This window comes from Saccopteryx bilineata, chromosome 7, assembly GCF_036850765.1.
Source record: "Saccopteryx bilineata isolate mSacBil1 chromosome 7, mSacBil1_pri_phased_curated, whole genome shotgun sequence".
Taxonomy (NCBI): Eukaryota; Metazoa; Chordata; class Mammalia; order Chiroptera; family Emballonuridae; genus Saccopteryx; species Saccopteryx bilineata.
In genome coordinates this window covers 97,850,870-97,863,882 of record NC_089496.1, presented here as the reverse complement: position 1 = coordinate 97,863,882, position 13,013 = coordinate 97,850,870, and the positions used below count along the sequence as shown (strand labels likewise).

The 13,013-nt window shown below is 56.1% G+C and overlaps 1 protein-coding gene across 1 annotated transcript; it reads right to left on the bottom strand.

The window, feature by feature from the left end:
- Positions 1 to 8,602: 8,602 nt before the first annotated feature.
- Positions 8,603 to 11,527, bottom strand: ADRA2A (adrenoceptor alpha 2A). Its single transcript, XM_066238957.1, has one exon. It carries the CDS (start codon positions 11,390 to 11,392, stop codon positions 10,004 to 10,006), a length of 1,389 nt encoding a protein of 462 aa, XP_066095054.1. The 5' UTR covers positions 11,393 to 11,527; the 3' UTR covers positions 8,603 to 10,003.
- Positions 11,528 to 13,013: the final 1,486 nt, after the last annotated feature.

Below are 13,013 nucleotides of genomic sequence, written 5' to 3'. Positions count from 1 at the left end.
GCCCTGCACAGGGACCCTCCCATGCCCTCCCGGCCCCTGGGCGGCGCTGCAGCCTGAGGTCCGTTCCCTCACCCTAGCACACCTGCCTTCGCTCTCTGGTGCGTTCGGGCACCGCAGCACCGCGGAGCAGCAGCTCTAGGAGGTGAAGAGACCTGAAGATCTCTATTGATTCCACCCTAGCTCAGAGAAGAAACCATTTCACCAAATGAACCTCTGCTTAAACATTTCAAGGAAAGGAGACTTCATCCACCTGGAAACGCGTTCTCCCACAGGGGACAGCATGCTCCCTGTTCTTCAAGAACTTCATCCCCTCTGTCCTACAGTGGGCGTGCATGTGTGGGGAGCGCCACGCAGTGTGTGTGCCTGCTTTAGGCTTTCCTTCTCACACCTGACGCTATGTATTCACCTCTGCACTCACCATCCCGCTTTTAACACAGTTCTCAGTGATGTGTACTGACTTAGTGTGTTCCATCACATTTAGCGTCACGCTCACATTCACCCGACAGAAGTTTACTGAGTGCCTGAGACTCAGCAGGAAACAAAGTCTCTCTCCTGTGGAAGAACTCTCTCCGAGATAAAACATGATAAACATGTGGCTCTGACAAGGTAACCACACAGCCATGACACTGTGGGGAAAGGTATCATTCCACACTTTTTTCAAGGAAGGACACCGAGGCTCCAGAAAGCAAGACAACTTGTCCAAGGTCAGAGATGGAGCCACAGTACAAGCCCAAACTTGTCTGACACCAAAATCCAAGCTCGCCTGACCCCACTGCTGAACAGCTGGTGAGAACGTATGGCCTAGCAGTGGCTGAAAGGGGAGAAAACTTGCCAGAAGCAAACATCTGCATTCCTCATGGTTTCCTCTCAGCTTACGCCTGAAACTCTTCTGACCAAAAGTCGCCCCACGAAGCAGGCAGCAGATTGGTAAAGACACGGGTCCCTGACCCCAGACCATTCACACTTGATGAAAAGACACTTCCCACCCCAAAGAGCCTGGGAGGGTGGGCTAGTCAGGGGACAAGCACAATGTCCTTCACCACACGCATTTGCCATCGTCAGGGAAGGAGAAAGAGGTTGACAGGGAGACAGCCCTGGGATAATCGATGCCAAACCCCAGGTTCTTCCCGCTATTAAAAGTAAAAAGTGTTGCAAGGTTGGCTTTAAAGTTTGGGTGTGATTTTGCAAGGCAGCAGGGGAGAGAAATGTGACATTCCGCACGGAGGGCACATAACAGCTTGAGCGGAGTTATGGAGGCAGAAACAAGAGTGTTACCATCAGGAGGTGGGGAAGCCAGCCCAGCGCGCAGTAAGGTGGCGAGGGGCTCTCACCTGGGTGTCGGTTTCAGGGCTGCTTCACTGGAAACCATCGCAGTCATCGGGGGTCCTGCATGGGAACTGGAGTTTGTTCCATGCCGCCATCTTGCTCTACTGAAAAACACAAGGTCTTCTTTCATTGGGCTGGAAAGAGAACGCTAGGAGCCTAAGAGGTCAAATCCCTACCACAAATTATCCTAAAAGACTGTTCTCAGAGCATGGTGCCAGCCATGTCCAAACTAACCTGCTCAGCCCGGCTCAGCCCAAAGCAGCTTCATGAGCAAAAACAAGCCTCCAGCCCCCAGGCTGGACTGGAAAAGGTTGGCACTACTGGGTCTCTGCACTCTGCCAAGCAAGTTGGCCTGGCAACTCACCAAAACATTGGGAACCAGAATCTCCAAATTACAGGTGGGGAAAATTAAGGCTCGGTCAGCTGTTCAAAGTTCAAATCAAAGCTAAGCAGTGGAGCCAGGATTGGAACCAGGTCTTCTGATGCCCAAGTCTTGGCTTTAAAGCAGCGGTTCCAATGGCTTTAGGCGACCCTTGTGTTTTGGTCGTTCGACCCCCGCCAGGGTCGCGACCCACAGGTTGAGAACTGCTGCTTTAAAGAGTCTTTTTCAGAACATCAGCCATTCTCTCCAAGACCTGGACACCCACCCCCCTCTCTGGGAATTCCCGGGAGAGAGTGCACCCTTGCAAACCTGTTGGGTTTCAAGCCATCACGCAGGTACGTGTGCGGAGAGTCAGAGAAAGGCCCTGCCCAGAGCAGTCAGTTTGCTGCTGAGAGCTCCTCGTAGCAGACAGAGAAGACACCTGTGTCAAGTCATTCCTGAATGCCCAGCAAACAGAGGGTTTTCTCTTCAAGGGACCAAGGCAAGCGAGGAGTAGGGTTGAGCACGATGAGTCACGGGTTGGAGGCTTATTAGATCTTAAGCAGAATCCAGGGGGTGTTTCAAGCTTGCGTGTGCCCCTGCGTTGTCAGCTAGTGTTTGGGCAGCTCGGGAGTGCACACAGCCACACTCGGGCGCGGTCTCTGTGGCCATCTCTCATCCCACCCAACCTGTTGTTGTGTCTGTGTCGATAAGGCAGCCGAGGTGCGGAAACAGGACACAAGTCAGACCAGGTCCCGCGGCCAGTTAGCTTTCCTCACCACGCGGCTGGCTGTGCTGTTGGCACGTAGCCCTGAGCTCAGAGCCGGGAACCTCTCTAAAGATGGAAATTCACAGAAGGTGGGGCGGCGGTATATCATATTTTGTAAGGAAGGGCACCTCTGAAATTCCAATATCTGTGACGACCTTGACCGGCATCAACCTTTGGGTGACTTTAGGGAAGGCAGGGGCCCTGAGCTTTCCTGAGTGACATGTCAGCACCCTAATCGGGACACTGTCATCTGTTCCCTACATGCACACACACACCCATCAGTCTCCACCCAGCAGCCAGGATGATTTTCCAAACAAAAAGAATCTAATTGTGCTCATCATCTACCTAAACTTCCCCTGAGGGGCCCCCCTAGCACGCCCCTCCCGTGGCTCCCATTCCCCCCAGGATAACCTGTCCCGGTGGCTGCAGGATCTGGCACTGCCCCTGCCCTGAGGGCCCCCCCCTCCCACGCCCCCTCCCATGGCTCCCATTCTCCCAGGATAACCTGTCCCGGTGGCTGCAGGATCTAGCACTGCCCCTGCCCCCTGCCTCGTCCTTCTCCTCCTGGCCTCTCACGGTCCCATTAAAGTGGACTTCATTCAGTTTCTTGAATGTACTGTGCTCCCTGTTTCATCCCAGTCCCCTTTTGGGGCCTATTCCTGCCCACCCTGAGGTCCCCTCTAGCTGTCACTTCTCCAGGGACCCTCCTCTGATGCCGAGCCCAGGTCAGGCTGGCCAACAGAGACCCAGGAGTTCACTGAACCGCCCTCATAAGCCTGCTTATCCTGCCTGGTGCCCACTTAATATCTGTCTCCCCACAATAAGAAAATTGGCGCCTGACCAGGCGGTGGTGCAGTGGATAGAGCATCAGACTGGGATGCGGAGGACCCAAGTTCGAGACCCCAAGCCCACCATCTTGAGCGTGGGCTCAACCGGTTTGAGCAAAGCTCACCAACTTGGACCCAAGGTCGCTGGCTCGAGCAAGGGGTTACTCGGTCCGCTGAAGGCCCGCGGTCAAGGCACATATGAGAAAGCAATCAATGAACAACTAAGTGCCACAACAAAAAACTGATGATTGATGCTTCTCATCTCCCTCTGTTCCTGTCTGTCTGTCCCTATCTATCCCTTTCTCTGACTCTCACTCTGTCTCTGTAAAAAAAAAAAAAGAGAGAATTGGCAGGGTAAAGATCCTAATAATCTTGCTCACCTCACCATTCTACCCCCAGCACAAAGAGTGCAGCATCAGTCATGTTAGTTTGGGGCAGCTCAAAAACATTGCATAGGAAGGAAGGAAGGAAGGAAGGAAGGAAGGAAGGAAGGAAGGAAGGAAGGGAGGGAGGGAGGGAGGGAGGGAGGGAGGGAGGGAGGGAGGGAGGGAGGGAGGGAGGGAGGAAGGAAGGAAGGAAGGAAGGAAGGAAGGAAGGAAGGAAGGAAGGAAGGAAAAGGAAAGAGTTTATTATTTCTTAAAACACTTAGTGCCTCCTCTAGGGGCAGGGCATTAAAAAAAATCCTTACTCTGTGTATCTGCTGCTAAGGAAGGCTAAGGGGTGCCCATAGGAGCTGGGTAAGGAGCAGCAGAACTCTCAGTGTACCCAGGGGACAAGTAGGGTCATTGACCTGGACCAGTCCCCACCACTCCCCACCCAGACCCAGCCTCAGGGGTGATCACTGCTGGGCAGCTTAGGGTCCACTTTTTGGCCTTCTGGGCTCAGCCTGGGCCACAGACACGAGGACAGCCTAGACACCTTGGGCTAAGAGCCAGCCACATGGTTCCCTGGGGCTTTCTTACCTAACTCACCAGCTGGCTGGGAGAATGGTGTGCATGTGTCTGTCTGTGTCTAAGTGTCTATCTGTACCTGTATGTCCATGTGTGTGTGCCATATTCATAACAAACCCAACACAACCCCAAGTCTCAATGAGGCTAATGACCCTTAGTGTCAGCTGAGCCCAAGGAGAACATATGGCTTGGCCCCTGCCTTGTGTGCCTCACCTAAGGAAGGGAGGGGCAGAGGAGAGAGCAGATCTGACATTTCATAGCAGCTCAAACTGATCAAGAGAAAAGCCCGGTGAGAACCCTTAGTCCAGGGGTCCCCAAACTTTTTACACAGGGGGCCAGTTCACTGTCCCTCAGACCGTTGGAGGGCCGGACTATAAAAAAAACTATGAACAAATCCCTATGCACACTGCACATATCTTATTTTAAAGTAAAAAAACAAAACGGGAAAAAATACAATATTTAAAATAAAAAAACAAGTAAATTTAAATCAACAAACTGACCAGTATTTCAATGGGAACTATGGGCCTGCTTTTGGCTAATGAGATGGTCAATGTGCTCCTCTCACTGACCACCAATGAAAGAGGTGCCCCTTCCGGAAGTGCAGCGGGGGCCGGATAAATGGCTTCAGGGGGCCGCATGTGGCCCGCGGGGCCGTAGTTTGGGGACCCCTGCCTTAGTCCCATATCACCCAAGTGTCCCATCGGACAGGACTCACTGAGATGCTCTGTAGAAAAGTGAGTCTGTGGCCCAGGGAGTTTGAGAAACAGAGCTCCCCGTGTCCACCCCTCTCGGAGACTCACAAGGCACACAAGCATATTCAAGGCTGTGAGAAGGCCTGCAGAAAAGACACCTGTGATAGGTCGCTTAACCAAGCAACTCAGCAGATGGGTGATGTAGACAGACAGACAGATAGATGATAGGTGATAAATACGTGTGTGAGAGAGCTTGAGATAGATTTTGTAGTTAATAAACTCTACAGAACACACTTAAATCCCCCTGCTCTAGACCAGCCATTTTCACTTCATAAATGAAGAAACGGAGGCTCAGAAAGGGCTTCGCCCGACGTCACACCTCTGGTAGGAAGAACAAAGCTGTGACTAGAACCGCAGCCTCCTGACTCCCAGGTCCAAGCTCCTTCCAACAGGCTCTGTTCTCTTTTCTGTGTCTAACTCTGAACCCCAGGACGTCTGGTAATCAAAGAGATCGATGCTGTTTTCTCAACAAACCCTGGCGTTGGTGACTGTGCCCCGTGCCTCCGCAGGGCTCCCTCGCAGGCCCAGCCTCTGCTGGGGACCACACCCTCTCCTGCATCACAGGGGCTCCGGCCCACTGGGGCGGAAGCAGGGCCCAGCGCAGAGGCCTGCACGCCAGGCCTGGTGGGGGACGCTGGCCCTGAGAAGGCAGGAGCCTGGGCACTGGGACCCTGCTACCGTGTTTGAGTCAGGGAGGTCGGTTTCCTGGTAGGATGGGTATCCTCAGTCGGGAACAGGAGCTCGCCATGCCATTCTCAGGGATCAGGATGGAGAAACGAAAGCTGAGGCCTGACCTAGGCCTCGCAATGCTTCCACAGGGCTCAGCTCCAGAACTGGCGCTGCCTTCTCCTCCCCACCTCGGCTACAGTCCCGGCACCTCAGCAGCCACATCCCACTCCCTGAGCTCCCAGCCACAGCGACCTTTCCCCACTGCACGCTCACAGTACAGAGAGATGCCGTGACCTTCAGCAGGCACTGAGCATCCACCACCCCCTGCCACACTCTCACTGTTGTTCAGTTGCTTAGCGCTTCCCACGGGCACATCCTGTCCCCCCACGCAGCCTTAATGCTCCCAGAGCGCAGGGCAGGCCCTAATCTCTTAAAGACAAGCGCCGGCTCTGCAGTGCCCATGCCTGAAAGGGAGAGAGCTGCCACACACTGCCTGGCATGGTGCTTGGCACAGAGGGCTCCTCTGGGGTTGGTCAGCGACTCACCAAACCCAACAGCACAGGAGAATTCCTGTAGAATATCAGTGGCACCAGACAGTGGGTCAGGAAGCAGTAGGCTCGAGGTTTTCTAAGACTGGTCACATAACCAGTCCCCTTCAGGGCCTCTGCTCCCTCAACAGCACAATACAGGAGCGGAGGATGTGCGTGGAAACTTCTGGCTCTAAAACTCTGATTTGATTATAGAGTCACAAAGAGGGGAAACCTAAGGCCCCTTTTCCCTGTTCTCGCCCCCAGCCCAGTAGCACAGAAGAAGAAAGGGCACAAAGTCTTGCACCCAGGCTCAAGTGAGGGTACCACCCTTCCCCTACTCAAGGCACCTTGCAGGAATGAATCTGGAAAAACACACTTTAGACCCAAAAGCCAGCGGCTTTGATATGCTCACCAAAGTCACACCAAATAGGAGATGCCATCACAAGACAGATCCTCTTGGACTGGATGTGGACAGGAAGCTGTGAGGTGACTCAGTCTCACCTCCTGACCATCAGGCTAAGATCCCCTTGAGGGCCATTTCCCCTCCCAAATGCTCTCCCCGCCCCAGACACTTACAGACTGTGTGTCGTCTGAGCCCTTGGAGATAAACAGGGATGCGCCCTGTTTACTCCAGGCCCCCCCCCCCATTGCCCAGGACTCCATCTCTAAGGCTTCTCTACCACTGGAATGGGGGCTGGGGCCTGCCCTGTGGGGCACCGTTGCCCACACTCCCCTTTCCAGGGAGCAGGGCCTCTGGGGGTGAGGGCAAGGCAAACACAGACCGCAGACAGAGCAGAACAGAGTCAACAGCAAGCCCTGTTTGCATCTGCCCCTGCGTCTGAGACACACAGCCCAGCTCCTGGGGGCCTGCCAGGCTGGCCTATTGTCTGGCGCTGTTTGCCTTTGGGGCGATGGGTGCCTGGAGTGGGAGAGAGAGAGAGGCCGGAGTGGGGGCAGGGAGCAGGGCTGAACACCAGACCTGGCAGCCAGACTTGGCAGCAAAGGCCACAGTGTATGAAGCCCCCAGGCAAGCGTCACAGGAGTTCGGCCTGCCCACCCTGCTGTCTGCAGGCTCAGACTTCCCAACTCCACAGAAACGTCTCAGAACCAATGCGTTCCCTCTCCCGGCCCTCCTGGGGCTCAGATGACTCTGCAGGGCTCTGCATCCTCCCACCCTCCCACACACACCCTCGCTACCACTAAAGAAATTAAGGAAGACACACACCCTCGCCTCACTACAGTGTTACCCTAAGGGTGCTTGAGGACCTGCTTGGGGTGAGGGCATCCAGAGCTGGTCTGCACGGTGTGTCTGCCTTTAAAGTCCATCCTTTCCCAAACCAGGGCCCGCGGTTGTGATGGCCCCTCAAATCCAGCTCCCGGATGGAAGCTCTCCATCAGCCGTGTGTGATAACACACATGCGCAGAACTGCTCCAGCTGCTGCCCAGCTGGACCAGGTAGCATAGGTCCATAGCCCCGTCACCCAGAACTGCGGCACCCTGTGCAAGTCACTCCTCTGAGAAAAGGAGGGGTTGGATTCTTGGATTTCTAAGGGCCTTTCCCATATCCAAGTGCCATAATCATAACATTAGGGTGAGGATCTTAAATTCTCCTACACAGCAGGGCAGAACTTGATGTTACAGAAATGCAACAGGAAGGATTCATGTTTTTGGCTGGAGACATTCAAGCCACCAACTACTACATGATTCTCTTTAGGTTTTTATACCTCGCTCTGTGCATACACCACACTGTGGGCTCCACACCACATGTTGCATATTATCACACTGTAAGGTGCAATACACATCTTGGAGTAGATGCACTTTATACATATACCATACTTTGGAGAATATACATACACTTTGAAGTAGGTACACGCCTGCAGGGCATATAGACACCCTGCTGTGTGTACACACTTCATGTGTGTATCTGCACACTTGAGATATGCCCCATACTTTGTGTACATAGGATCCATGGTGTAGCGACCTCCCTGCTGGTAGTATTCTGCAAAATGGTAATGATGTGACTCTGGCAAGGCACTGGCCTTGAATACAGACCCTGGAACCAGAGAAAGCTGGAAACAAACCATTCCCACCTCTTGTTAATCTTGAGCAAATCTCTTGCTCTCTGAGACTCAGTTTCTTTGCCTCTAAAATGGGGATAATAATAGCCCCTATCTCACAGGACTTGGAGAAAAAAATTAATGAAGCAAAACTTATAATGGGCTCATCATAGCAACCAGCACATAAGAAACACTTGGTAAATGGCAGCTCTGTTACTCTTTGCTCTTGTAAAGGTATTTTATAATGTACATGTAATACATATATATATATATATATACACATAGATATGTGTGTATATATATATAATTTCAGGTGTTCCCCAGTGCCTTAAAACTTTTGGAAACTCAGATAACAGACAAGACCATTTAATTCATATTTATTTCACATTTGATCTGTAAACTTTTTATTTTAAAAAAATCCACTGTCATTAGCAACATGTGCTGACATTAATTTTTCTTTAGTAAAATAAGAGTGCAGGCCTTAAAGAGTCTCTGTCTGAAACATGTAGAAACTCGATGTAAACACGAGGTCTCCGCCCTCCTCCGTTGACTTTGGGAATTCATCGGTGACGTGATCTCAAGCAGAAAAACAGAGGGGGGGAAAGGACAACACTTTGATACCTAAGAGCTCTTGGGGCAGGAATGGTACAGTTTGGCAGGCCCATTTGTCTTTTCAAACTGTTTACCTTCAGCAAATTGTATTAGGTTAGCCTCTTCCACATAATTTACACTTCTCTGTGTCTAAAATCAGCAGCTGAAAGATTTCCCCACAGTCAGCACTTTGGGAGACAGAAGGGCACATGTACACACAAAATAGAAACATACATATTCTTCAAGCAGTGTCCCTGGAGAAAAGGAAGGAGGGGATACCAGAAAGAGGAGGTTTTAAAATGAGTTACTGGGGCAAGGGTGCATCAGGAAGGGGATAATGGCTTTATACACGGGGCTAACGCAAGGCAGACAGGCTCATTTCTTCTGTCTTGGTCCATCATTGCAATATTTACATAGGAAAAGGCCATTATGCTGTTAGGCACAGGGGAAAATATGGACAAATCTCTTTGCTCTCAGGAAATCTCAAAGCAGATCCAAAGGGACAGTCACCAGTTGCTGGTGAAAAGGACATAGAGGGAAGTCATGAGACTAGAAGAGGGCTTGCTTGCATTGCAGAGGGACTTGGCCTGAACCAGACACCAAGTGTTATCTCCAGGGCTTCTCCAACAGCTAGGATTCCGACAACAAAAGCCAAGCGACATTAGGGACCCCCACCACCACCCCGCATGTGCTATCAAAAATAGTGTATATTTACAGTGGGGGATGGGAGGGTGGGCTGGGCTGCCCTGAGCTTTGTTTAAAAACAGAGTTTGGTGGGAGGTCAGAGCAAATAGGGCCGGGTAACCCCTGCCGTTAACCCTTTGTGAGCCATGCCGTCTGGGGCTCAGAGATTGCTCTGAACTGCTCTGGACTCAGGAAAGGTGAAAACACCTTTAGGAAACAATACTGATTAGGGGCGGCCCAAGAACCCTGGAAGATCACTCGGAGTGCGGAGCGGCCATAACAATAATTGGGGGGCGTGTGGCCCTCCCAGCCAGTATCTTTCCGTGGTAGGGAAGGGCAGAAGGGGGCCGCAGAGCAATCCTGGGGCCAGGAAACGCGGAGTGTGCAGGCGCCGGGTGTCAGCGTGCTGGGACTGCGGGGACGCGCCCCTCGACCCCGGCTGTCCGCGGCAGCGCCGTCCGTTCGCTGGGGGGCGCGGGCTCCGCGCTCACACGATCCGCTTCCTGTCCCCGCGGCAGAGGATCTTCTTGAAGGCGCGGCGGAAGTCGTGGTTGAAGATGGTGTAGATGACCGGGTTCAGCGAGCTGTTGCAGTAGCCGAACCAGAAGAAGAACTTGAAGAGCGTGGGCGGCACGGAGCAGCCGACGGCCGAGAGCGTGTAGGTGAAGAAGAAGGGGAACCAGCACACCACGAACACGCCGATGACCACGGCCAGCACGAACGTGAAGCGCTTTTCGCGGTTCTGCCGCCCGCGCCAGCGCGACGCCTTGGCTCCCCCGCCGCGCTCCTCCCCGGGCCCGGCCGCCGGCACCCTGGGCCCCGGCGCCCCCTGCCCGCGTCGCGGCAGGCTGTCCCCGGGCTTCACCTGGCTCTCCCGGGCCTTCCCTTTGGCCCGGGGGCCGCGCTCGGACCTGCGGGTCCCTGGGGGCCCCTCCGCGTGCTCCGACGACGAGCTCTCCTCCAAGTCCAGGGCTTCGGTGTCGCGCGGCCCAGCCGGTGTGGACTCCCCGGGGGCACCGTTAAGCTGGACGGGCAGCGGCTCGGCCTCAGCGCCCCCGGGGCCCACGCCGCGCTCGGGGCCCAGGCCGTTGGGCCTGCGCTCGGGGCCCCCGGGGGGCGCGGCGTCCGGGCCCCGGCGGCTGGGCGGCACGCGGGTGCGGCGCTTGGCGATCTGGTAGATGCGCACGTAGACCAGGATCATGATGAGGCAGGGCGCGAAGAAGGAGCCGATGCACGACGAGATGACATACCACTTCTGGTCGTTGATCTCGCAGCGCGGCTCGGCCTGCTGCTGGTCGCCGCCGCCCTTCTTCTCGATGGAGATGAGCGGCGGGAAGGAGATGACGGCGGAGATGACCCACACGGTGACGATGATGGCCTTGATGCGGCGCGGCGTGCGCTTCAGGTTGTACTCGATGGCCTGCGTGATGGACCAGTAGCGATCCAAGCTGATGGCGCACAGGTGCACGATGGACGAGGTGCAGAAGAGCACGTCGAGCGCCAGGTAGATCTCGCACCACGCCTTGCCGAAGTACCAGTAGCCCATGACCTCGTTGGCCAGCGAGAAAGGGATGACAAGCGTGGCCACCAGGATGTCTGCCGAGGCCAGAGACACCAGGAACAGGTTCTGGGGCGCCTTGAGCGCGCGGCTCGTGAACACGGCAATGATGACCAGCACGTTGCCGAACACAGTGAGCAGCATGAGCAAGCCGGCCAGACACACGAGCGTCAGGGTCACCTGCAAAGAGTAGGGGGTGGCCCGGGCGCCGCCCCCCGGCGCCTCGGTCCCGTTCCAGCTCGCGTTGCCCGCGTCCGGCTGCAGGGAGCCCATGGGCGCGAAGCTGCCCTCGGCCAGTGGCTGCTCCTGGCGGAACATGAACGCGGGTGCCCGCTCGCCTGGGCCTGCTGCCAGCTGCCTTCCGGCCCAGAGCCCGTGAGTCCTCCTCTTCCTCCCGCGCCCCGCTCGCCCCGCGGCGCCTCACATGGGGAGGGGGCCGCGGGGAGGTCGCGCCAGAGCTGGGGGGCCGCTAGCGACCCATGGACCCGGCTCCCGCGAACGGCTCCCTGTCTGCGCTTCGCCGCTCAGGGTGGGCGCCTTCTGGTTCCCAGCTCCTAAACACAGCCAAGTTTTATTTCTAAGCAGCGGGAGAGTGTAGGTCGAGCCGATGGGAAAGAGATTTATTCTTCAAAAATCGAGAACAGAAATCACCGCTGGCCTGATGACTTGGAAGGATAACAGGAAATTAAAAATACATGTCTATGTCTATATCTTGACTCTTGAGCCCAAGCCTGAGCGAAAGCAAGAGATCTTACCGTGTGTGGGGACCGCCCCCACCTGGGAAGGCAGCCGAGGGGTGTTGATGCGGGCTTGGGGTCCTGTGTCTGTCTCCTTACATCCCCGAAGCGATTACCGGCTCTCCTGCTTCCCCTAGACGCGGCGGGGCCGGCGGGGCCAGGGCTGGGTCCGGGGTGCAGACTCTGCTTGCTGCCTCTCGGAGCGCCGCAGGACTTCCAAAGTTACGTGCCCTGCTGGGGCTGGGGTGCAGCGCGCGGAGCTCGGGGGCGGAGGCGCCGACGTGGTGAGAGGTGTGGGGGCCGCATGAAGGCGCCCCCGTCCTCAGGCGAGCCTGGACTGGTGAACGAGCGGCCCTCCAGGAGCCACGGTCTAGGGTCTCTTGGGCGTCGGCCTGGCGCGCCGCGGGTGCTGAGCGCGACCCGAGCGGCCGGGTCCGAGGGCAGCGTGAGTTAAGGCAGGAGCACCTGGCTGGGAGGGAGAAGGCGCTGGGGGTGGCCCGGCGGCGGCGCGCCGGCTGCTGGGCGTCTGCACCGAAGCCGGAGCTGCTGCTGCTCCGCGGCACTCACGGTGGACTGGTTTTATAGCCCCGGGATCAAGCCGGCGTTGCCGAGCAGCCAGCGTCAGCCCCCACGTGGGAAGCCGACCCTCCCCCGCCCCTTGCACCGCCCCTCCACGGGTCCAGCGCCCGCGCCCCGCGCCGTGTCCAGGGGAGCACTGCCTCCGTAGCGGGACTTGTCCTTTAGAGAGGCGGGTACCGTGAACGAGGGATTTAAACAGCGTGCCCGGGAGTGGGGAGCGGACCCCACTGTGAATTGGCAGAGCAGCTACGGGCCAACCCAACCCAGCAGAAAAAGCAGCGGACACCCAGGAGTGTCCCCATCGAGTTGTGCCCGGGGAGGAAAGGGGTTGGGGACCCCCAACCCGAATCTGGAAAAGCAACCACCGGTACGGGTCACATCCGAAGCAGTCCCGCCCTAGGCGCGGCCCTCAACCGTAAGTGCTCCTGGCGGCCGGAGCGAGTGGAGTCCTGGTGAGAAAGGAAGGCACAGATTCGCATCGACCCCCTGGGGCGGAATGGGAAGTGCCTCCCGCGGAGCAGCCCCGGCCAGAGTTTAGAGTTGCGCTTGAGGGCGGGTGACCACGCATCGTCGCAATTGAGGAGCTGTCTGCGGGACGCGAGAGGCCAGGGGCCCGGACCGCG

Bases quoted from the DNA above. Each gene is read 5' to 3' on its own strand.
- ADRA2A (XM_066238957.1), bottom strand. From the start codon at position 11,392: ATGTTCCGCCAGGAGCAGCCACTGGCCGAGGGCAGCTTCGCGCCCATG.